This window comes from Lagopus muta, chromosome 1, assembly GCF_023343835.1.
Source record: "Lagopus muta isolate bLagMut1 chromosome 1, bLagMut1 primary, whole genome shotgun sequence".
In the NCBI taxonomy this organism is placed as follows: domain Eukaryota; kingdom Metazoa; phylum Chordata; class Aves; order Galliformes; family Phasianidae; genus Lagopus; species Lagopus muta.
In genome coordinates this window covers 21,724,220-21,750,777 of record NC_064433.1, presented here as the reverse complement: position 1 = coordinate 21,750,777, position 26,558 = coordinate 21,724,220, and the positions used below count along the sequence as shown (strand labels likewise).

The following is a 26,558-nucleotide window of genomic DNA, read 5'->3' as shown; positions in this document are numbered from 1 at the left end:
AATTCTGAGGCTTTGTTAGAAATTGAGGTTTCTAAAATGGATTTTTAGGCTCTTTAGAAAACATAATGAAATGTAAAATCTTTTTAGCTTTATTTCCTTATATTCTGTATTGGGCTAAGAGAGAACATTTAGTGTTCCTTGGATACAAAATTGCCTCGTTGTACTGTTAAATCTTGATTGTTCTCCAGACAAAATCAGCTAAATAGCCCAAGTTTTGTTTGGTGTTTACTGATATGCAGTTGCCTTTTAGTGAGTACTACTGTTGATAGATGGATGGTTGGACTGATGATCTTGAAGGTCTTTTCCAACCTCGGTGATTCTGTGATTCTGTGATTCTGTGATATTCACAGGCCTGGGCTTCATTCTGCCCTAAGGCTGTGTGCATTAGCTGTCCATTCCAGAATTGCTGTTCACACACAGGTTGTAGATGCGTCATCATAGATAATCCTACCTGAAAGAGTTTTTATACAGTTTGGCAATCACAGGCGGGCAGTGCAACAGCAGACAATCTGGTATCCTCCAGGTGAGATGAGAGTGTGGTATTAGCAGCCAGTACAGGAAGAGACAAAGCTTTCATATTTTCACTACAACTCTGTAACAGGGTGGTTGTTACAAAAACCAATCAAGGATGAGTACTAACAAAAAACAGAAGAGAGCACCTCTGCTATGAGGACAGGATGAGAGAGCTGGGGTTCTTCAGCCTGGAGAAAAGAAGGCTCCAAGGAGACCTTATAGCAGCCTTCCAGTACCTAAAGGGGCCTACAGGAAAGCTGGAGAGGGACTCAGAAGGGGAGGAAGCAGCAGGAGGAGGGGAAATGGCTTTAAACTGTAAGAGGGTAGATTTAGACTAGATATTAGGTAGAAATTCTTTACTGTGAGAGTGGTGAGACATTGGAACAGGTTGCTCAGTGAGGCTGTAGATGTCCCCTCCCTTGAAGTATTTGAGGCCAGGCTGAATGAGGCTTTGAGCAACGTGGTCTAGAGGGAGGTGTCCCTGTCTATAGGCAGGGGTTGGAACTAGAAGGTTCTTTCCAATCCAAACCATTCTCTGATTCTATGATTCTATGATTCTTTGATGCTATGATTCTATGATTCTATGACAGGCATCCTAATGCCAACTAGTCCTGAGAGAGACAGTTTATTCTGTCTCACAGTTATCTAGTGCTTTACCTTTAGTTTATCTAGCAATAAAATCAAAGGCCTGGTATTTATGAAGAAATGCATACAAAGATGCAAGAGAGAGACCTAATCCTTTAACCTCTAGTACTTGAAGGATTTATAAAATTATACATTGAATCAAAAGGCAGATAAATAAGTAATAATTGCAATTTCAAAAGTAACAAAGCTGGTTCAATGTCCAAATGCCCAAAGATACTTAGATGTCTGATTGCACTGAAATCAGTAATAAACAAGAATTAAGCACTTAAGTTTGCAGATTTGAGCACTTAGTCCTATGAGACCAATCAGTGTAACAGCTTTTGGCAAAGCCAGTAGGTGCCTGTTACATCTTTGGGGAGTGTCGTGTTGAATTTGTTGGAAACTCTTCAAATAAATTTTGATATTAAGTGCATGTTATTCATAGAATTACTATGTTATTCCAATTATTTAATAACCTGTGAGTGTTTTAGAAGCATTTATTGTTTATAATGCATTTGTGACATGGAATAGAACCTAGTTTACAATGCACAGCAGGACTTCATATTTTTCTTGTAGTCTTTAAACACTAAAATCAATAACTATATAATTAATGAGGCAGCATACATTTTAATTATTCTGCTAGTTACCTGCAAAAAATAAGAACCAACAATCCAAGTCTTGCATTTAAAAGTAGACAGCAATTTTATTCAAGTGACAATGCATGTTCATACTGTGATTTCCCAAGGCACTTCTTGATTCATATGAAGCTGGATTATATTTATAGGATATATAGGATATATAGAAGATATTTAGAATAAGAATGTCATTATTTTTAGACATATAATAATAGCCTGGGAACAGCTAAGCTCTAAACAAATACCTCTTCATAAAGCACAGAATTCTTCCTCTAATTTCATCTGTTAAAGGTCTTGGTTTCATTTGTAATTCAAATAACAGCAAAGAATCAGACTCTCTTCTCTGAATTACTCCCCCAGCAGTCTGTCCCTACATTTTTCTGCCTCCTGGTCCGACCATCCTTCCTTCTGTCCCAGGGAACACATTCTGTCTCTTCCACAGCACAGCAGGGACTGAGGTCCATCTGTCACCAGCGAGAAGCAGAGCTTGTGGTGGATCCCACTGTGACTCCCAGCACCTGTATTTGGGATGACCATGCGAGAGTAAGGCATTGCCCAAATAAGTGTCTCAAGCTAATCCAGGCTTTCAGGCTTAGTAAAGGCTTTGTATAGTGCAGAGGGAGGCTGGCAGGAGCTAGGCTGCAAATCCTAGCATCATTCTCTGCCAGAATTAGATCTATATATGTATATACACTCACATCTCCCTTTGTCAAATTACAGGAATCAATAACTGCTGACTCACAGAGATTTTTACAGCTCTCTCATGATCTCCATTCCTCAAATATCAAAGGTAACTGTAATATCAAGTAAAAATAACAGCAGCAAAGAAAGTTTGTTAGGGTTGAGTTGTTAGTGCCCACACAAGTGGAGGTAGAAAGAAAAGTAAAAGATCTGAAACCTTTGTGGGATTTATTATTGATTTTTATTAAGTATCAGTATTCCTCTCAAGTAGTACTATGAAACAGAAATTAATTATTACCAAATTTACTTCTGTTATTCTAGGATATGCATTGCTCTGCAGACACACCTGTAGCTCTTTGCCAGCCTTCCCTCAATGGTTAGAGGGGCTTCTCTTACTCCAGCAGTTCAGAGCACTGCCCATGAGAATTATGATGCCCCAAAGAAGTTTTTCGGTTCTCTCTGTCTCCTGTTTATCCTTCAGGATTCATTTTTGTGTGCACTTCTGAGGAAAACCCTGGAGTGGGTGGTACTTTGGTAGACTGCCAACCATTTATATGAAATTTGTTGTTCTTTCCCACAGTAATAAACAAAGAAATGAGATAGTTTTTAGTTATTAATCTGTTGTTGTTTTTTTTTTCCCACACGGCCACTCTATTTTAAATGAGCTTATGTCTATTTTTCATCTATTCCAAAGATTTGATGTATTTATCATTTGATAGGACAAAGGGAAATGGACTCAAACTAAAAGAGGGGAGATTTAGATTGGATGTAAGGAAAAAGTTTTTTACAGTAAGAGTTGTGAGGCACTGGAAAAGGTTGCCCAGAGAGATGGTGGAAGCTCCATCTGTGAAGACATTCAAGTCAAGGCTGGACAAGGCTCTGGGCAACCTGATCTAGCCGTGGTGTCCCTGTTAATCGCAGGGGAATTGGAGCAGATGACCTTTAAAATCAACTCAAATGATTCTATGATTCTATGATTTTATCTCCATAGCCCAAGTATATGTGCACAGCATGTATACATTTGGCTCTGACATAACAACTTATGTAATAATATTTAATTGAAAGTTATTCTTCACATGATACATTTGAACTGATTGAACAAAGTGAATCATTTGCATCATCCTTCTGCCTGTCTGTCTTCCTGTCAGTGTAATTATCTGTTCTTCCTCAAAGAAAATATCAGCCAGGCACACAAGAAGGGCTCAGATCTCAAAGGTCATCACATATCTAACAGTGATGGAAATAGCCTGCTGATTAAATACGAAAGAGCAACCCAAAGGCTGAGGTGCACAGTGGTCACCCTGTGAGCCAGTGCAGCAAGGTTCTGTAAATGACTTAACCTTGGAAAAATTTAAACTGGCGTCACAGTCAGTGATGAGACATGGGTCCATGGGAAGCTTCCCTTTATTATTTCCAGGGCTCAGGGAGCTACTTGTTTCCTGATTAATAAAACTAGTTGTGAAAAGTCAGGACCAGGTATGGCAACAACAATAACCTCTGTAGTTGTTCCAATAGTTCTTTGTACTTGTTTCCTGTATTTATTGCACATTTAATACTCAAATGGCAACAGTCATGCTTGACAAGATTAGGAAATGCGGAGTTTCCTTCTTTTACAGTTCACAGTTCTCACGTGGGGATGTGGACCTCTCTGAGCTCCCTCTTCACAATGTTAGAATACCCTAATAACTTTGAGAATCACACTGTATGTAGGGACTCCCTCTGTACAACTCTACACATCCAGTAGCTTTTTAACTGGTCCATCAGTGAGCCATTGCAAGGCTGATCCACTGTAAAGCATCTCCGAGGAGCACACACGGGTGCTGTGGGGTGCTGCTATTTCCTGCCCTGTGCCGATTGGTGCTCACACCAGTGCTCCTTGGTAGCAGATGTCACGGTCATAGAATGGTGAAGACTGAACAGTCGATGGAGGTTGATGCCAAACAGTCTCTATAAAAAAAGGCTCTTCCTGAATTGTTTTGTTGGCTCTGTTTTGCAAGCAGCCTTGCTCTCCCCTGCCCCACAGTCACTGCTGTCAGTGCTTGTCACTAGTGAGCGTGCGGCTCTCGAAAAAATTCATTCTTTGCAAACATTAATCGGGTCACTCCCTTCTCAGGCCATAAAAGTTGGACAAACAAAATTATTATGACAAGAGCCAGGCTGCTTACAAGTATTACTTCCAACTTTTTTTTGTGCACTTATTTACTTACTTTGCAATGACATGGCGAGTGTTTAAATAAAAATCTACACATATCTTCAGACCCTCTCAGTTTCTCATTAGTTAAAAACCCACTCATTAGGATGAGCAAATTCCCCAGACAAACACATCAGCTGTTGTAATTTGTTCTGCCAAAGTTTACTGCTGTTCACTGGTTTCACAGAGGTAAGTGCCATGTTATTTACTCAATTAATACTCTGTAAAGAAAAGTTTTCTCTTCTGGTTATAGCCTACCACTTATGGAGACTTTCTGAGTTATCTTCTGTAGCACATCACTTCTGAACTATATTTTCTTTCTGTTTACTCTTGTTAAATAGCTTCTTGGTGATTTATACTCCGCAATGTATAACAGCTATTTTAGATGAGAAAACTGATGTTGAAAAGCTGTCTGTGAATAAAATTCACATTTGAAAAGCAGGAGAAATGCTTGGACTTTAAAGGCATTTTAGCATATGATTAACTATTTTAATATGTAAAGTGGTGCACTACGTTACGCATAGAACACTACAGACCAAGAAGGCAGCTAATTATATGTTGGCCATGTATTGAATTCCATATGAAAAAATAAAAATATGCCATTTTCATTAGAAACAAAATATAAAGTTTAATTTTTTCAAAATAAGTCACAGCTTTGCATTAAGGCATTCTATCACAACAACCAGTGTGTTTTCAACTAAGCGCAAAAGCAGTCCCAAAGAGGATGCTGTTAGTTGCATGACAATGACTTCTGTCCATTAATGGTTTGTGTTAAGATATGCTGGGTATTAGCAGAGAGAGAGATGCTTTTCCCCAGATGAGCTGAGTACCCGCATGCAATTAAAGTCTGAATTTAATGCTACCTCAAGTACTTCACTTATATTTTCAAATTGCCCCGAGTTTCTGTTTGGCAAAGTGTAATATTTCATTTTGTGTTGTCCAAAGAATAGGACTTACTTATTGCAAGCAGAAATTTACAGTGGAATATACAAATATTTTAAGCATTTGTCAACACATTAGTAATTTTTAGATGATTGAAGAATACATTTTTCCACTCACAAGACTATAAATGCTTAAAACTCCATTAATTCAACTGGAACATTTCCAGATTTACACCCCTCAATTATTTTCAATTGAATTTTCTTCAATTACACCATCTGAGAGCGGAATTTATCTCTGATAGAGCAAAAGTTAATTTAGTTTACAGCATTTTCTCAGGATTAAGCCAAAGCCTTATTGTAGGAATTCCCCATGTTATCAATTTGACTTAATTTTCTCTTTTATCAGTGACTCTAATAACAACAAAACCTTCAAAAAGTGAATGTGTAAGCAGACTGTGAGAAGGAAGTAAAACTATTTTAAATGCTTCACAACAATGTAAACTCATCTATTATTTAATGTACATTCATAAATTCTTTTGAGCTACTATCATCATGTTCCAGAAGGTAGAGTGTATTCTGTTAGAGCCAAATAATGCTCACGATCTCCAGCTAAAAGTCTCAGTAATAAATTTAAAGGAAAATCTATAAACCATTAAGAACTTTCATTCAAAATACTGTTGCCAGGCACTTTTGTTTTCACCCAGCAAAGGCCACAACCTACTGAGCAATGCTGAGGACATTAGTCTTAATTATTCAGGGGATTAAAACTTTAACAGCTCCTACAATCAATATAGCTTCTTAGTAAGGCAAAAAAAGTACAATTGCTTTTTTTTCCCTTTTATCCTTTGCAAGATATTTCATAGGAGAGGAAAAAAATATCCTGAAGTAGCTTATGAAAACTTAGGCTTTTAATACAACATTTAATATAACATTTAATACAACATTTGCAACTTGCCAATTTTAAATACTGAGAATTCTTTCTTTCTAAGATATGTTTGTGTCCAGTTTGTAATGCAATGGAAGCAGGTGGAAAATAACAAAGACAGTATGTCAAGCTTTTTCTTAAAACAAAGATTTGATCAGTGCTTCATACATTAAATAATAGATAATTTCACGTATCAGATACGTAAAATAATAAGATAAAACAGTACTCTGTTTTATCTAGTGTCATCCACTTTAAAAATAATCTTTGCTTTACTCAATCTTTAAGCAATTGAAAAATTGTTTGTAGTGCATATATGTTTAATCTCCCTCTACAGCATGGACAGATTGAAAACATATTAATTTGTCTTTACTTGATATTCAAATTGTCATCTATAATCTCTGATGATTTAAGATGACAGGGAGTTTTTTAACTAAAACACAGAGCCAGTAACCACGATCTGCATATTATTTTTCCTTCACCAAATGACTTGCTACTAAATCACTTAGAAGTTTTTTACGTGAGCATTCAGATACAAGTTGTTTTCCTCTTCAGGAGGAAGTGAACACAATTTGAAGTCCATGTGGTTAAAAAAAAAAAAAAAAAAGATACTGGCTCCAAAAATGTGATCAGAAGTCATTTGGGACTTTTACAAAGGGCTGATTTGGCAGCACTGTGCAGGTTACTCTGAAAGTAATACCTCTATTTATTTCCATGGACACTCAACAGCTAGAAAGAGCACAGTGACACTGTTTGATAGAGCAAACTCTCAGCTACAAAACACTGTTTTTTTCAACACAGTCACCACCAGTAGCTGTGCATTTCTGCCAGCAATGAACAAGAGCCTGCTTGCTGTGCTTGTAATAATCTGCATGGCCATTCGGACCATGGCTTGTCTTTCACATCACTGTCACCACTGCTGAAACACACCGCCCACCACCTCACTGTGCTCACATCCAATGCTTGGTCTCCATAAACAGGTGGACATTTACCAGTGAGGCTTTGGTGACAGCACACAGATGCAGATACTTCCTTCAGTGCCTGTAAGGTCTGGAGGTGACCACAGTGGCCTTATAGCACCCAGGCCTGACTGCGTGGCCTATCCCCATCACAGCTTCATGTTAAAATGAGACTGAAGAGAACATTCAGAGGTGAGGAGCCAGAGGGGCCACAATGTTCTCGCAGACACTTGGTCCTGTGCTGCTCAAGGCTCCCTCCTTTGGAGAGGCACACCTGTGGAGACTGCAGCTGCAGCTCTCAGGTCAGAGACCTAATTCTGCCTTCCTCTGTGCAGGCCAGGAGCCCGAGCCTTAATTTCAAAGCCAAAAGAACACTCTTAATGGCAAAACCTAAAGGAATTTGTGGAGGTGCACAAAGGGCTTGGTACAGATACTGGGGAACAAGGAAACCCTGATTTTTCTGCATTTTGCTAACCTATGCTGTTGTTTCTTGCTTCTAAACATGATTAAACTGCAGTTATTCTACATTCCAAAAATTACAATCAGAAATGAAAAGTTCACCTGGTTACAGTGAGGTATATTGTGGTGTGAAAGCAGTTTAAGGAATGATACGTAGTTCTATGAAATGTGTCCCACAATGAAGGCTACAGTGATGACAGCATCTAGCAATGCAAGCAGCCCTCAGGCAGTTTTGGTACTAATGCAATGACTTTGCAGATGATAAGATGTGAGTAAAGATGTGTGTCTGCCTCTAATGAAGGTAGATAATGGCAGGACAAGGGGAAATGGCTTTAAGTTGAGGGAGGAAAGATTTAGGTTGGATGTCAGGGAGAAGTTCTTTACAGAGAGAGTGGTGAGGTGCTGGAACAGGCTGCCCAGAGAGTTTGTGGATGCCCCGTCCCTGGAGGTGTTAAAGGCCAGCTTGGATGGGGCCCTGGCAGCCTGGACTAGTATTACATGGGGAGGTTGGTGGCCCTGCATGTGGCAGGGGGGTTGGAACTTCTTGATCCTTGAGGTTCCTTCCAACCCAAGCCATTCTATGGTCCTATGATTCTACAATTCTACAATTCTATGAAAAGAATGATGGGTTCCAGGGGAAGAAAATCTCTTAAATACCAGTTATTTTAGCTTTCAGTCCCATGTTTCCATACAGTCTTTTCTCTCAACTGAAGGCATGACACGAGCGGCAAATAACAGAAACAATAAAGCTAAACAGGAAATGCCTAAGCAGATCTTTGGTCTAAATCTGACTGTCTGTAAAACTCTGATATGCACGAAAGAATGTCTTCTGGAGTTTTCCATTTGCCTTGATACGAATAAATCACCGTTTACAAAAGGTCAGCAGTTATAACAAGGATAGCAAAGGTCTGAGTCCCCATCTCCTTGCTCTTTGAATTTCTTTTCACACATTTTGCACAAAAATCGAAGGATGCTCCTTCACACCTTGTAGCCTCAGCCCTCTGTTCACCTATGAGAAGTGAACTTTAACACAAATTACAAAGAAAAAGATATGTTCCTTTAGGTAATTCTATTACTCTATAAGGAAGACTGCAAAAATTGTAGTGTTAACTGTTTTTCTGTTAACGTTTCAACTTTATATCTTACCTGAGAAAGAAAGCTGTAAAAGTAGGATGATGTGAGTCAACAGACTGAAAACTGGTGTGTGAGAGGATACAGTCAACACTCATCATTTCTAAAAAATGATGCCAGTGCATATTTAAGACATGTAGACAATACACGTTTACACTTTTGAACCATAAACATATCCCTATAAGTTTGCAGTCTGTGTCTACCTTACCACTTCATCAACAAGAAATTTTCCCACAGCACCAAGCAAGACTTCTGACAGTTTGGATCAGAAGAACAGCAGTAGAGAGGGAGCAAGACGAGGACAGTAAAACACAGTGAATTAAGCATAAATGTATAGATGAATACGTGATATTCTGTAAATGCACACTGTGTGCATATCCATCAGTGTATATGCGTACACAGTTTAGAAAAAAAAAAAAAAGAGGAAAAATGTTAAGGTTACTACAGTAAAAGCCACTTCAGATTTCCTCATTAACTTGCACCTGGCTAATATAATTTAAAAGCCAGTATATTTATTAAAGATGTATAGTTAAACCATGAAGGAAAGGTGATTTTTCCAACTTTTAACAGGAGTTATATGGCTTAAACTATATTTGCAGTGTTTCACAGAGCTTCCTTTTAGACTCTCACATGCATTACTGAGTCTTGAAATGTCAACTATAACACCTTTAAATCTTATCTGAAATATGTCTAAATCTACATAAGATCTCTGCTTCACTGCAACTTCTGCTTGAAACTTCTTTCCACTTACGCTATTTTTTGTCATTATAGCTCTGGAGAAATTATGTCTATTTCTTCAGTAAGAGTACAAAAACTGACATAAATCAGTAGTTTCTTACCTTAAAAGTGAAGGAAGATGACAAAATGCAATCTACAGAACGTAAATTTTTCACTCAGAGAGTGGGCAGACACTGGAATGGCCTGCAAAGGGAGGTGGTGGAGTCACTGTCCCTGGCAGTGTTCAAGAGCGTCTGGATGAGGAGCTACAAGATATGGGTTAGTAGCTTCTGCTAGAAATGGTGATGGGAGGACAGTTGGACTAGATGATCCTGTAGGTCCTTTCCAACCTTGTGATTCTTTAATTCTATGAGTCTACAAATATATGGTTTATGCTGCCTTGAAATTTCATCATATGGAGAAGTATAGTGAGAGGATGTGCTTGCCAGCTATTACAAAGTCATGTTGGCTGGCTATCATATGGCCAACATGTGAATCATAATACAAAACACAAGTGGTAATGTGTGTTATGGTGCAAAGAACCCTGTCATAATTAATACACGTTAGAAAAGAAGAACTTGCCATCCGGATAGCACCATTGCACTGTATTGTAACCTGTGTTGTGCAGATAGGTTTCTTCAGGGTGCAGATCTACATCTTTATAAATTTCAAGCTGTATATTTTGAAATCAAAGGGTACAATTAAGATTTTTGGCTCAGCAGCAGTCAGATATGAGGAAATGGAAATGTACTGGAATTCTGGCCAATAATCATAGCGATAATAAAAGTTGGGCTACATTAAGAAAATTTGCTTGGAAAAAGCAATTTTTTTTTGTTTCTTTTCAAGGGAATGTGGAAAGATGTATGCAGAAAAGTACTCACTTGTTTTATGAAACAGTAAATTTCAAGGCACCTATTAGAGGATATACTGAAAATCAGCCATAATCTGCTGCGTACTGAACTGCATAGAGGAAGATGATGCAAATAGAAAAGTCCATGTTATAAAGAGCAGTGAGAGCATGATCTAAACATTACTGCAGTAAAAAATCTCATCAGCTTCAATGGATTTCTAGTCAGACTCTCAATTCTTTCATTTGTGAGGAATTCATTTTTGTTTTTAGAATATAGAGCAGAAAAGTTGGGAACAGATTCTGCTCTGAAAATATTACAGTGCCTCAGAAAGCTGTGTGCATCTTTGGGAAGTTAAATTAACCATAACAATATGTCATTGAATCAGAAAAATGGGAGGATTTGAATCAAGGTTTATAATGAGCTTCAAGAAGGAATCGTTAGTGTCTGCACTCATTAAAAAATTAGGGATTAAAACAGTCCAATTAGTGGCCTTGCTTGAGAATAAAAAGGTCATAGTCCAAAAAATAGCAATGGAAATTGCAATAAAAAGATATTTTGCTGTTATTTAGAGGTTCTTTTCTGTGAAACAAGAGATAATTTATTTCCCCGTGCTTTTTCAGAATTAAAGGCCTACATGTTCCTTTGAAAAATTGCCTCACTTGGTTTCAAATGACTTTTTGATGAAAAAAAAAAAAAAAGCATCTGTAGTTAAATTCCCTCGTGTCAGTAATATCTGAATTAATTGCAGATTAATGCAACTGGATTGGAATTTTTTCACTGGGTCTGTTTTTTAGGAATCATCTCCCCTTTAAGGAATTGCGTATACAGGGTTGTGTGTAATTAAGAGTAGCAGGAAAACTGAGATGCTTTCCAGTTTTAGCCATCTAAAAGGCAGGCATGTTATCACGGTAGTTATCAACTCTCTTTCTAGGCTAACAGAGATAGCAAACTGGGTGACTAATTGCACACAGCTCTAAATAAAGAATTCATAGTAATCATGGGAGGTGTTTGTTATTCACTTGAGGAGCCTGAATTACTGTTCTTAAACAGATTCCTGACTTCTAAAAAGCTTCAGCAGGATCACACAGATTCCCCCTCCCTACTTTATCTAGGGATTCAGGTTGTAGATGCAGATACCTGCACATCTGCATTTGAGCAAAGCATCCAGGCTCCTCCACAACTTCATTGAACATTCCATCAGTGCAGTCAACAGACCCTTGGGAATTATTCAACACATCCTGAGATGAGCAGATTTGTTCTGTTACCTGTAGTCATATGGCCCTGGGCAACCCACTCTTAGTGACCTTGCTAGAGCAGGGCAGGTTGCACCAGGTCACCTCCAAAGATCCTTTCTAGTTTCCATGATTCTGTGGTTCTGAGATTTAAAGCCGTGTCAAGGACAATGACACAGAGTAGCATAGAATTAAAAATTAACTTGAATTTATCTTGCAATATTAAACATTTCCTGGATTTTCTACTGGGCTCAGTGTCTAGTGTCATATATAGACAAAAACTATGAAATGCCCAGTTATACATACATAACAACACAAGATTAAACAATGCTAGCATTGGGATTGTGGGATAAAGCATCTGGAACTTTTTCCTGTACCTTTTTTTCCACAGAAATTCACTCATGTTGCTCTTCCTACTTCATGTAAAGTATTGCTTCTCAAGAAAAACCTTGCTTATATTATGGGCAGTCCCAGTCATGAAAAGGCACCTAAGAGTACTGTGTCATTTTGCTGCATCAAAAGAGTGCAAACGTAAGAGTGCCTTCCAGGAAAAGAGTGGAGTGAAAACAACCTAGCATCCTTTCCCAGTATGCACACATGTACTTAGTGCCAGCCTGGTGGTCTATAGCAATGGCCAAGTTCACTCAAGGACGTTGTTAATAGGACCTAAAGGACTGTGAACATAGTTTTAAAATTTGGGTGCTAAATCTATACTTGAGCATGCAAAGCCATCATCTGGAGACCAAGTGAGGAAATAAAGTGAGAATAAATATCTAGCTTGCTAATGAGAGTTTGCTCCTGGGAATTCCGGCACTGTGGCTTTTTTGCAGTGCAGCTTTTTGTGCACTACTTCTAGCTATCACAGTGCAAACTGCCTTCTTCCACCTCTTTAGGAATAGCTCTTGACCAATGGACAGAATGACTCAACCCTTTTCAGGAAATAAGGATGGATAAATTCAAGGTTAGGGATAGAGGAGAGAAAGATTGCAATGTAGGAAATAAAAGGACAAAATAGAGACCCAAGAGAAAGGCAGAGAATATCAGGAGAGCAGTGGCAGATAGAAAAAAGAAGTATCAGACACAAAGGACAGAAGGACTGGGGAAGGAAGGAGAAATGGCAGGGACACTATATACTACCACATAATATATAATACTAAAATCCTGTATTACATCACTTCTGAAAGCCAGCACTTTTTCAAACAGTGGAAGAAGTTTTGTCTCTAATAAGTCTTCTGGTGTACTTGGACAGGAATACTTGAAGCCCCTCTTTTTGCTTTGTTATTCCATCACAGATTAAATCCAAGGAGTATCCAAGGAGTACTACCACATCTGACACTTAGAGTGGTGCATTTGAAAATTTGGAAAGCAAGAAATCTAGATATCTCAGCTGTGAGCAAATGATTTATTAATAGATGGGAAGGTGTGAAGAGATTCCATTTTCTAGGAGATAAGTGATTAACTGATTACACCTGAATGAACAAGTACTAGGGGCAAGTGAAGCTAGTCTAATTAAGGTAGGATAACTTGGGTCTGACTTCACAGTGAAGGAAAAGAATCATTAAAAATGAATGTAAAAATAGGGAAATATTCAGATTCATATAATTTCTCTTAAAGGTTGAGGTAGTTGGGCTTGTTCAGTTTGGAGAAGGCTCCAGAAAGACCTCAGTGGAGCCTTCCAGTACTTGAAGGGAACTTACAAGCAGGAGGGGGGAACTGCCATTTTTCACGGCCTGATAATGATAGGACAAGAGGGAATGGCTTTAAACTAAAAGAGCACAGATTTTGGTTAGATGTTTGGAAGAAATCTTTTATTCAGAGGGTGTTGAGGTGGTGGAACAAGTTGACCAGAGAGGATGCCCCATCTCTGGAAGCATTTGAGTCCAGGTTAGATGGGATCCTGGGCAGCCTGATCGAGTGGTAGGCAACCCTGCCAAGGGCAGGAGAGTTGGAATTAGATGATCTTTAAAATCCCCTCCAAGCTAAGTCATTCTACTATTGTCTGATTGTATGACCCTTCTGTGAAGTGTTTGGACAAATAGGTACTGTACTGCCCAGCAAAGGCACTGGATCACAAATCCTGCACACAGCAGAGCTGTGCCTCTTGAAGAAGAGCCAGGAGCGCGGATAGGTTCTGGAGCAGGCAGCAGGTGAACATCTGCACCATGCAATGCCAAGCATGGATGTGGGTGCCATGGGCAACAGCAGCCCCAGAGAACTTAGTCTGTAAGCCAGAGTACTTACCAGCCAGGGGAAACAGCAGACCTAGAAAGGAAAACAATAACACTGATATGCCCCCCTATCTTTAGGTTAGTTCCCTTTTTATCCAAGAAATGTCATGCTTTCTGTCTGGTTCAGATTTGCTTGATATAATTATTTCTTTCACGTATTGATATTTAATTTACTTCCAGTATAATGACTACTAAATCATTAAGCCATTAACAGTATCACCCTTCCAGACTGCAGATAGATTATCACTCTTGCAACCACTCATTTAGAAAGTGAGAGTTAACTTAGGGGTATATAACAAAGCTTTTTTTTCAGTTCTGCTGAAAATTGCCATTTCTAAGTTCTTCTGATTAATCCTTTCGACACGGATGTGTCCGCTTTTTGTTTATACTACCCTTAATGTGAGCACTAGAGTATACAAATAATAGAGATGTCCTTAGCCCATTATAATGAAGTTCTAAGCAAGTTGGAATGGTTGTAGCAGAACTTGCTTCCAAGCTGACATTTGAAAGGAGTAGCGTAACCCTTTCTATACTGTTTTTTAAAATTATTCTGTTTTTAACTCATTTGTTGTAGACATGAAGGAGAAAATAAGTGCTAAGGTCTGAATCAAGTGTATGAGGTTTCTGGGTGAAGAGGAAAGCAGGATAAACTGAACATCAGACCGTGCTTCCAAAAGGGAAAGGCTGTAAAAAGTCTTTCTGAACATTTGAAATTAGATTTATTTTTTCCAAGATCAGTTTTTGTGGCTTCTTCTTTTTGCAAAAATTATTACATTAACAAAAGAAAATGGAGCCTAAAGATATCCCTTTGTCATCCTATCTGTCAGACATTGTAAAATGCCATCTCTAATTTTTGTATTCAAGGACACACCACAACAATTTCCCAGTAAACAACACATCATGGATCTTTGGATCAGGTGGCTGGCAGTCACAGTGCTGCTTACGTGTGATGCGCAGCTTCCAAAGCAGGCACAGGCTCCCCTGCTTCTGCACAAGCCCTTTGTCGTGGTTTGGAATGCACCCACTGAGCAATGCCGGCTGCGGTACAAGGTGGACTTGGATCTCAGCATCTTTGACATCGCATCAAACACCAACGAGACTCTGAGTGGATCCAATGTGACAATATTCTATCACACTCATTTGGGATATTATCCCTACTACTCAGATAATGGCAACCCCGTGAATGGAGGAGTGCCTCAAAATGAAAGTCTTATCAAGCACCTTAATAAAGCAAAGTCTGACATTGACTATTGCATACCCATGAAGAAATTTCACGGACTTGCAGTCATTGACTGGGAAAACTGGAGACCCCAGTGGGATAGGAACTGGGGCAATAAAAGCATTTATAGAAATAAATCTCTTGAGATGGTTAGGCAACGGCATCCACAGTGGTCGGAGGATAAAATTAGGAAAGTAGCTAAAGAGGAATTTGAAAACGCTGGCAAGAGTTTTATGAACAACACTATCCTTCTGGCTGAACACATGAGGCCAAATGGTTTGTGGGGTTACTATCTTTACCCAGACTGCTACAATTACGATTACAAAGAGCACTGGCAAACATACACGGGAAAATGCCCAGCCATTGAATCTTCTCGCAATGATCTCCTTCTTTGGCTGTGGAAGGAAAGTACGGCTCTCTACCCTTCAATATATCTGGATTATATACTGAAGTCAAGTCCCAATGCACTAAAGTTTGTTCACTATCGGGTTAAAGAGGCAATACGTGTTGCCTCGATTGCTAGAAAAGACTACGTTTTGCCTGTTTTTGTTTACTCCAGACCATTTTACGCCTACACTTTTCATGTTTTAACAGAGGTAAGCACACAGATGTCTTTAGAAATGTAGAGATTAGAAACAACCTCTTAGAAAAAAAGTACTTACATAAAAGCATTTATGCATATTTTTCAATTGGATGAGGCCTTGGGAGCCTGAGCTGGTGAGGGATAGCCCTGCCCACAGTAGTGGATTGGAACTAGATTATCTTTAAGGTCCCTTCCAATCCAAGCCATTCTAGTACTCTTCAGCTACTCCTCTACCCAGAGTAGGCTACTGCTATACTCACAGTATAAAAGACTGTACCTTTCCATAGTTAATCCTGCAGTGTTCTGGTATATTTCTGGAGGATAACATTGTATATTTTCAATGAGGGTAATTTAGAATGAAAGTACAAAAAAAAATCATTTCCTTAAGGAAATAATTCATCCTGATATTTTAATTCTTCAGGACAGCTTGTAAAATTAGCTTGACAATTTTTGTGAAGTTTAAAACTAATTTGTATAATGGAAAGACCAACTTACATGAGAAAGGAACCTCAGGGCTTTTTTGTTTCCTTATCCAAGTGGAAATTCATTTAGTCGAGAAATAAAGTAGTCAAATAAACTGATCTGGCATGGAGTTCTTAACTCCTGTCTGATGAGCACACATTTTTCAGATGTACAACACATTCACTGGTCTTCATGATCCAACACTTAATGTTTAATGTCTTTCCAATAAAGAAACCAAGTTTTTGAGTCAAGCAATGTTCCTTCAACCAATGACAAAGGGCAATAAGTATATAGATGCCACCACAAGAAGGGACAAGTTAAAAAAGCAGCAGTCAGCCCAGCAGGCTGTGAGATGCACATGACTTTAGCCTGGCAGTGGGAAGGTGGAAAAGCCCCAGCAGCCTGAGAGGTGTTTCAGGGTGCTTCTACAAAAGCAAACGGCTCATAGGAGCAATTGTGAATTTGGTTTGCCTTGTTTTTAGCAACTGTTTTCTGTGTGATGTGGAAGATGCAGGTCCTAACTGTCTCAGAAATCATGTACAGGCACATGAAGCCAGATTGCACTGAAGGCAATGAGCTACTGAGGTCAGCACAGGAAGGCTTTCACCCCAAATGCCTTTGCTGAAGAACTCAAAACAGGCCATGAAATAGATGAGCATTCTGCAAATGCAGACTGTAACAATACATTTTTATAATACAAACCATCCTTTTGACAGATATAAAAATGCCAGGAATGTTACTGAAAGCTATGAAAACTATCATGCTGTTAGCAATTATACACAAGTTCAAAATCCGTGGTGCTATAAAGCTATATTGTTTTACCTTGCACTTTTCTGAACAGCACAGTGATACTGCAATATTCCTGGTATGTTGTACTCTTTAACTCAGTTTTTCAAATCCATATGGGCATTTCCTGCTGGATGCTTGAAAGATCATTTTACAAATCAGCAGCCATTGATGATTTATGCACAGACAGAAAAACATCTTTGGGTTGTGTTCTACTCCATACCTTCTAACAAGGATAGCACCCAGCTCTGCAGGCAGGGGACAGGGCTTGCAGTATCCCCAAATAGTAAACGTTGTCTGCAGAGAACAGCTTGGGGACTGCCTGAAACCTGTGCAGGGTTGCACTTAAGAAAACTCTAAATAAGAATGACTGAAAAAATAAACTTGTTTTCCTTGGCACTGAAGCCACTAAGGCATTTTAAGTATGTTTATTTGTGTTCGTATTTTAGCTTAGGTTGGAGCTTGCCATGTGACCCATGGCATGCCCCTACGTGAAGCTCATAAACCAAGCAACTCCTGAGTTCCAGTAATGGTGGGTGAGAATATAACTACAAATGGAAACTATGTTGTACAGTGGAAAAATGGGGCAGCAGGTTTACAGACACCTGAGCTCTGACAAGTCTGGGCCGAGACAACCACCATCCTGTCCCATTAAGCCAAGCAAGAGATCAACAGAAAGAACTGGTGACACATTTAAGGCTTGGGCATAAGGCTCTCTGTACACAGTATGATAAATTCAATAAACATCACAGCGGAAGAAAGCAAAAACTATAGTTGTGAGTCAAAGCCAGTTAGGTTAGAGGCACAGGTCTAGCAGACCTTCAGAAAGACAAAAGGCACAGGTCCCAAACTGCTGCTGCAGCTATGCCTGCTGTACCTTTCCCTCTAACTGTACACAGAAGTTGGCTGAGCTATGCATAAGATAGCTGAGAAATTCATCCTGATTTTCTTCATCAAATCAGTGTATAAATTATGATTTGAGATCCCAGTCGTTATGAAAAGCTTCTCTATCTGCTACAAATGCATACAATGCATGCATGCATGACAATTTGCTATTAGTGTGTGTGGGAGAGAGGAGTTACACAGTGGCATCTGTGTGTCTGACCAGAAGACTAAAGTCATGAATAAAGGAGGATGACTACCAAAAAATGATGAAAAATGGACAACTTCTCTCATCCACATGCAGGTAATTTTAATGACAGTCTCTGAAGCCAAGTTGTGTGTCAGTGCGCAGATACCATTGCCCACAACCACTCAAGGCTTGCACTGCTATTTCTGAATACAGAAAAAGCATGTCTGAACCGAGACCATTCACAGTTGTGAAGAAAGATTACAGATATACTTATTTTCCTTTTCTCAGCATGTAGCTAAGAAAACTGTCCTGCTTCTTCTCAGGCTGCAAAGTGAAACAACTCATCTCCAACTTTTTTAGCATGCAGGGCAGCGACTTGCCTGATCAAAATGTGGAGAATCCTTGATACGAACTGTGCTTCTGGGACCTCTTGGAATGTGTGGGCCTCGCACAGTGCTCTGGGGAGGAACCTCCTGATCATGCTTCCAATTTGCCACTGTCAGCAATTATGAGAGTCAGTTATGATTCCATTTTTTCTCCACAATATCCAAATGAGAAATAAGAGTTTTATTTTCTGACCAGCTGTGCAGTAGTGGAAGGTGGTGATGCTGTAGCTGACCAGGGGTCAGAGTACCTACCTACCTGTGAGGCAGGAGCTCTCAGTTCAGGTCTCTTCCCAGCCTACTAGATTGGATCCAGAACACTCTCAGTCTATGTCAGACACCAGGAAAGACCAAAAAGAACAAGCGTAAAGAAGAGAAAGGGAAATAGATAATGTCACCTTGTGTTGATAGATTATTCAAAGAAAAGCCATTCTCTGCTGAAGGCTTTTGAAATTCTTCATATGAATCAGTCTTTCAGCAAGAGATGTGGCTATGCCTAGAAATGACAGACAGAAACTTTATTTCCTTCCTTGTGGGCAAGTCTATGTAATTATTACTCTGAATTAATCATAAGCTGTAGTCAGGCTCACACTTGTCTCTCTTGTTCTCCTTTGAGCCTTTATTTAATTGGTGCAAAATAGAATGGCATCAGAAAGAGAAATACTTCCTTCTGTCTTTAACTCCCCAGTGAAGATAATCCCCACAGAGCTGGAGATGACACATTTTTTAAGCATGAAGAAGATAGGAAAGTTTAGCTTACATTTTCCTAATTCTCTCTCCCCCAGGGGAGGACTTTTACCACTTGACCTTTGTTTTAAAGCAAACAAGAAGAGGAAGGAAATACAAGGAAATATTTGCTTAAATAAAATCCCACGTGGTGTGGATTTTTTCTTTTTTTTTCCCCAGGAAAAATCTAATAACTATGCAGGTGCTGTGACTGTCCTTCAAGCATCTCTAGGCGAGCGTACCTTCCAATCAAATGACAAATCTTGACCTTAACCTGAAAAAAGTGCTAAGTTTCTCAGCACTGGCAAAGTGTTGATTCTAGGTGTGAACTACAGGTGAAAGGATGAAGTTGCTTCAGGAGTTTCATTCCTGAAATTACAAGTGGCAGTGGAGTTCGTGCTTTTGGATTTAATTATTTTGTATTCGTATGGATCATACATGAAGTGCTGAAATATTTTTGTGGTTCTAAATCTAAAAAAATTCTACAAATAACAAAGAAAGCTGTGAAACACGAGGGAGTAAAGACTGGATTTACTGACTTGAGGTGAAGCACCCTAATCCCAAGGTGTACCAGTTAAAGTCGTTATTTTGGGTTTTTCTCAAGTTTTAGTCCATCCAGCAATGCTAGCTATCTATTGATCACTTATTTTGACTGATCTTAAAGGTTTCATTGATTTGTTCATGAGATCTGAACCCTGCCGCTGCTAAATCACTGAATAACCATCTGGCAAACATCTAGCCTTTGCACTGGGTAATCTTCATAAAATGCTTTCAAGATGAGAACAGCTTACAAATCATCATTGCCAAGAGTTCAGGCTATATTTTATATTGTTTTTACATGTGATATCTCGCTTTTTAAATTCACACAAACACCAGAAGAGGAAAGAAGAAGAAAATCACAATTTCCCACTTAAAAATAACACCTGCAGCACTCACCACCCTCCTTTTATATAGCTAGAACTGGACTATAATCTTTTACGAGTATTATTCTCTAAGAGACAGCTTGCATGATCATCAGCATCATGATCCTCTGACAAGATTAATTATACTCTGTATCATTTTTTAACCCTGCATTAAGAGCCAGCAGGCTAACTCTGCTCTTTCAAACTTTTGCAGGTTTCCCTGTACTGTCTGATCTCCAGTTAATGGTCAAAATCACTTACTCTGACCCTGTAGCAATCTTCAGCATTTCAGCAGAATCTCCTGTTTTCAATGCATTTATTATGCCTTCTTTTATGTCTCTTAAGCTTACAAGTTTCAGGAATGAGAGCTCCGCGCCACGCACTGGTAAATCAACATGCCCACTTACTGAGAAAAATAAATTGTTTAGCAGCAATTTACAATAATAACACAGTTCTTCCATTCTCTGAGTTTGCGTTTCTAATACACCACCATGCTGTGATAATATGTCTGGTCTCTTAAATTGTTTTTTTCCCAGGAAGAGATTAAAAGACTGCATTAAAGAACATCCGTAACTTTTAAAATGGAATCCACTGTTTATTTTTTTCTACTGTTTCTTCCAAATCAAGAAAGAGTAGTTTCAGATGTGATTGGTCATTCCTTGAAATGTAGCAATGGAAGAAGGACCTTACTCCCTAATTTGTAAGGTGCAGTTGCATTTCTCTAGACATACTATTCACAGTCTCAGGGAATTCATTTAAAATATATAGAAAATACATTGCTATGTTGTTGGAAAGTGACTCCTGTTCTGCACACAGTGTGTTCTGGTACAGCTACATTACTGGTAATTACTACAACTTGATTGTGTATTGGTGCGAGTTTAATAATGGACATGGCTAAGTCAGTATATACAAGTATGCTTTCCCTAGGTTGGCATTATGAAGAACAGGGAGAGGCTTGTGTTTCAGTGGTATGTTTCCCAGCATAATGGCATTCATGCTGCTAGGAACAGCAGCTCTGTGAGTATATTGATATGGCTAAAGCAGCACAAGTTAGGCACCTGCCTAAAGCCTATCAAATGCAGCAAGATTCCATGGGGGCATCCAATCACATGATCGTACTTAACATCATGTACTAAGTACACTGCCTATTTATCTATGCTAATCATTCAAAGACTGGTAGATAAAGCATAGCTTTTAATTCCTACCCCACCAGCTTGGTTATAGGACTCCTTGGGAATAAACTGTAATGATTTTATTATTTCTTATTCCCTCCTGTGAATAAAACCCTGTGCATGCCTTCGGAGGTACAAATAAAATCTTTCTAATACGAACTGTGATCACAGAATCATAAATTACCAAGGTTGGAAAAGACCTCTACGATCATCCAGTCCAACCATCCACCTATTGCCAGTATTTCCCACTAAACCATGTCCCTCAGTACAACATCTAAATGTTTCTTGAACACCTCCAGGGATGGTGACTCCACCACCTTTCTGGGCAGCGCATTCCAGAGCCTGACCACTCTTTTGGAGAAGTATTTTTTAATGTTCAGCCTGATTTCCTGTAAGGGGGAAAAAAGTGATGCCAATATCCTAGTACTTTTTTAGTTTTAGTTATATATCTTTGGTTTTCTGATGTCTGCTTTGGTCTTCTTTCAGATTGATCTGGTTAATACCATTGGTGAAAGCGCAGCTTTGGGAGCAGCTGGAGTTGTTCTCTGGGGCAGTATGCAATATGCCAGCTCAAAGGTAGATTCTGTTGATCTATTACTATTTAGAAATCACCTCAATACCTCTTCTGTGCCACCACACCCATCATAGCACTTGACTATCTTTATTGATGGTGGTTCAGGATAACTTTCAACTCTTAGTTCTATACTTCAGTTATGCTGAGAAGTCCTGTTGTTGAGAGCACACTGATTCAAACAAGTTATTTGTATCAGCTTGTAATATTGACTGTGAATCTGGGCTGGGCTCTGGTTCTCTCCCTTTCACATAATCTACTCTCTTCTTCCTGAAGCCTCTGGCAAAGCACCACTGACTTCAGCAGGGAAATAAGGGATCCATATAGAAATTGCTAGTTGCAACTTCTGTGCTGGTTTCTGAGAATGATGTAGTTCCCAGTAAGCTGAAGGAGTTGGAGAAATCAGGACCAAAGCAGTAGCTCAATAACTGCTTTAAAACCTATTAGTTACATACACTGGTCCTTGTCAGCAGTTACCAGAAATCTTTACTTAATGAACTAGTGAGTCTCAGGTAAGGATGTAAGCTCTCTTTCTGTTTGCTAGGACTCATTCCCAGTCTAATCCTGTATACTGCTACCAAGCTCCCAAAATGAGGATGTGGTAAAGGTTACTTCCAGATGTTACCAATGGAGGCATGCAAATCCAACGTGTTTATCTCAACAGATATTTCAGCTGAGTACAGTTTTGATCTAGTATCTTCTGAAACACAAGAAATTTAGACCCAATGCTAGTTACTGAGTAATGTGTGATGTCTTTTACTTCCTGCAGGAGAGCTGTTCCACTGTGAAGAGATACATTGATGGACCCTTAGGACATTATGTCATTAATGTGACCTCAGCAGCCAAACTCTGTAGCAAAGTCTTGTGTAAGAAGAATGGAAGATGCATACGCAAGAACAGTGACTCTTCTGCATACCTACATCTGCCATCCAGTGATTTTAAGATTCAAGCCCATCGCTCAGGAAGGGGCCCACGATTGCAGGTGACTGGTGAACTCAGCCTGGAGAACATAGAAGTCATGAGGCAGAGGTTCATGTGCCAATGTTATCAAGGATGGACAGGAATATTTTGTGAATTGCCTGACCAAAGTGTAATGGAGCATTGGGTTCACATTGTGTTCAGCAGATCAAGAAAACAGAAGCTTTATGTCTTCCTCTTAGGAGCCATGCAGCTTCTTCTCCTTTATACAGCATATTAAACTCTTCTGAGTTTAGAAAAGAAATCAGAAATGCTGCCACTTGGACTTAAAAGTTTTAGCAAGTCTTTATTACAAAGAGGAAAGGTGTTGTTGATTAAATTGCTTTATTCGGTCTTGCTCATGTCCCAGTCCTTCTAAAAGAGCTCCAGGCATCAAACATTTTTTGAGTAGCCCCTTCTTTTTGATCAGTTCATTTACTTTCCTTTTAAGCAGGTAAACTTTTTGCTGCTACAGTGGAAATTTTACTTGAGTGAAACTGTTGAATAACATGGTACCAGGATTCATCCGTGTAGAAACTTAAAGGACCCAGAACCTCTTTGCTCTGGGGTTGGATGATTTAGTATAGTTTGACAAGGAAGAGTTCTCATGTAGACCAAGGAGCCCAAGCCATGCTCTGCAGTTCTTGCTGAAGTCAAATGGTATTTTGCATGAGCAGCATCACAGTGCCCAGATTCCCATCCATCACAACTTACTGATCCCAATATTTCTGCACAGAATGTGTATTTTGGTGTTTTAAGGTCTGATTTGCATCTTGTTACTTTGAGAAATATCAGTATTCCTAGTGGTAGTTTTGTGCCCTCAGTTACAAAGGTACTGTTTGACTTAAAATCTGTGCGATTAACAGTCATTGGGTCAAATGGTCATTTCCCATAGCACCAGACAGCCATCAGTACATACACGTCTTTAGGTCAGGGGTTGCTGGGTTGCTGAGCATGGAGAGATGCTGGCACACTGCAGCATTCCTACAAAGGCAGAACTTTCCACTGAGCCCTTGGGAAACAGGCAGCTTCACACCTTCTCTGCCTTGCTGCTTAGTGTCACTGCTCCCCTGGGCTGCTTCCTGTTCTACTGTTGATGTAGGCCTTCGAGATAGCTAGAGTGTTTGGGTTGCTCTGTAATGACTTCTGCTAAGATGCTGCAGGAGAGGTGTGCCACAGAGCTTTTGATTTTCAGCAAGTTCAGTGGATAACAGAAAAATGAAGGTAAAATCTTCCTTGTTTTAGTTTGAGAGAAGGTGGATTAAAGTTTAGAAGAAAAAAAGCTAGGATGCATTTTACCTTAAGCCAGCTGGGTGAATAAGCCTTAGGTCACATATATGGTCACCTGTAAGAGCTTTCCATTTTTGTATACTATCTCTTTTCCATGTCTGGAAATGCAAAACAAAACAAAACAAAACAAAACAACAAAAACCAACCTCTGAATTACAAAGCTTAAATGATCAGTAGGAAAGCCATATAACAAGAAAGAAATAGAGCTACTTCAGCTGGGTATTATAGCCTATAAAATGTGGCTGTATGTTCTGAGCAACTGAAGAAAATGTTGGGACTCATTTTGTTCTGCTCTATTTTGATGGGCTGATGAGTGGGGCTGCAATCTCAGTTTGACTTCAATATCAGCTGTATGTGCCACTGACATCTTCTTCCCACACCCAACCTTTTCTTTCCCTCTCATGTTTGTATCACTGTGTGTTCTCTCCTTACTTCTGTTTGGGTGTCTCCAGTGGTTTGGGATGGGAAGCCATCCAGATCAAAAACTGAAAAATATAGATAGGCGCACAGTGCATGTTCTTAAAGCTGGGTTAATTCCTCAGTCTGACTCAAATCGTGACTGAGCCCAGGCTAAGGAAGTGGGTAAAACCCATAGGGAAGTGGTAGTAATGCTGCAAATAGAGTATTGCCAATTAAGACAATATACCATGAGTAATTACCCCTGGTAGGAAGGCGGCAGCGTCAGTTGTGGCTCACCCAGCCCATCTCGTGGAGGTCTGTATCACATTGTTAGCTCCTGGAGCAGCTCAGGCACTCTGTGTGGGACACGGGGTGGCACATGGCCCAAGGAAGGTGCACTGGGCAGCTGGGGCACCTGCTGGGCTCACAGAACAGCTGAATCCCTATGACCAGCCCAGATGTGGGTGCCTCACCTGATCTGAAAGTCAGGGCATAAACCTCACCTGGAACAGGGAACTTCAGAGAATGTGAATGTTACATTTAAAAATATTAATAATTTTAATCTAATTTATGCTTTCTGAAGTCCCATTTTGCCACTTAGTCTTTAAGATGAAAATAGAAGAGAAAGTCTTGCTGGCTGAATGTAACCACCCCAGCATTTCTGTGTTTCATTGGCTTTTTCCTAATGCAACACTCTGCTGGACTCAGACAGGATCTATAAACGCAGGAAGAATAATGCTAGAGGAAAAAATATTAAAGGCCCTCACAGATAAAGGTGACAGAATAAAATCTCAGTTTTGGAAAGCTGTGCCTGAATAAAGGTGTATGTGTATTTTTTTTCTGTGTTAAAATCTCCTTCTTAAAACAAAGTTAAAAAAGAAAACAAAAAACAACTTAAAAATTGCTTCAGTTTGGCACTGGAGGAAGTTAGTGCGAGTAGCGAACTAAAATTGCGCATCGTGTGCAATAAGAAAATGTACGAAAAGATTTTGCCCATGAAACCTTGATACACTTTACGGCACTGTGGCAGGCACAGCTCCTCCTGTGTTTACATTTCAGGAAAAGTAATTTCCCGTCAATCTGTGCCAGAGTGGGAGCATTTGCAAACACAGGTTACTCTAAAAATAAGTTGGAAGTGATGTAGTTTTGTACTCTTCGAAGAATGATACAGCCCGGGAACCATACAGCTTCTCAAAGATGAAAATCCTGTCTTAAAAAATAATCACGGCAAAACAATGTCACACACTGCTTAATGAGCTTAAAACCATGAGCTTGTTCTCGCTCAGCAGTGGCACCGCACGTTCTCCACATACCACTGCATGCAACAATAAGGAGCATTTGGAGGTCAGATTAGGAAAGGGGAAACTTTTTGGGAGCTTCAGAAAGTCAGCATGAGTTTGGGATTTAACTCTGCTGCTTTTAATAGCTGCAGCACACCTGTATATCCCCCGTTAGGGTTGCCAGAAGAGTTCCAATGCAGCATTTCTATGATTCTGTGAATATACCTTTGAACAGGTAACAAGAAAGCAAGGGGTATGTGTGTGTTCATATACACACGTGTGAGTGTTTGAATGAACATCTGCGTGTGCCTGCTGTGACACGTGTCTGTCCGTGTCTGTACGTCTGACTTTGCCCCAGAAGAAGGAGCAGAGCAGTGAGGGGAGGCACGAGGCTTTGTGTTCTGTCTCGTGGGAAGGAGCTGGAGGCTGTTGCGTAACCTTATAGCTTGGCACGTATGGCCCCGCTGAGGTGCAGATTATGTCCATTATGTAACCACGTTTATACAGGAAGCTGACAGCATCCAAAAAGCTAAAAATAAGCAGACCTCTGTAATTTCAAGGGACAATATCTTACACTTCTCACATACAGCAGCTTTCGCTTTCAACAACAAAAACGGCCTTTTTAGACCTTCAGTTTTTAGTTTAGGATGATATTTTATCACATTAGCAGCCTGTTTTCTCCGAGAGAGGCAGAACTCCTTTCTCATTTTTCCATTACAGCATAGATTCTTC

The 26,558-nt window shown here is 39.6% G+C and overlaps 1 protein-coding gene across 1 annotated transcript; it reads left to right on the top strand.

Annotated features, from left to right (window-relative positions):
- The first annotated feature begins 4,681 nt into the window (after positions 1-4,681).
- Positions 4,682-25,190, top strand: LOC125691565 (hyaluronidase-1-like). Its single transcript, XM_048941054.1, has 4 exons — positions 4,682-4,833; positions 14,889-15,839; positions 21,816-21,905; positions 22,670-25,190. The coding sequence occupies exons 2-4, from the start codon at positions 14,925-14,927 to the stop codon at positions 23,096-23,098; spliced, it is 1,434 nt and encodes a 477-aa protein (XP_048797011.1). The 5' UTR covers positions 4,682-4,833; positions 14,889-14,924; the 3' UTR covers positions 23,099-25,190.
- Positions 25,191-26,558: the final 1,368 nt, after the last annotated feature.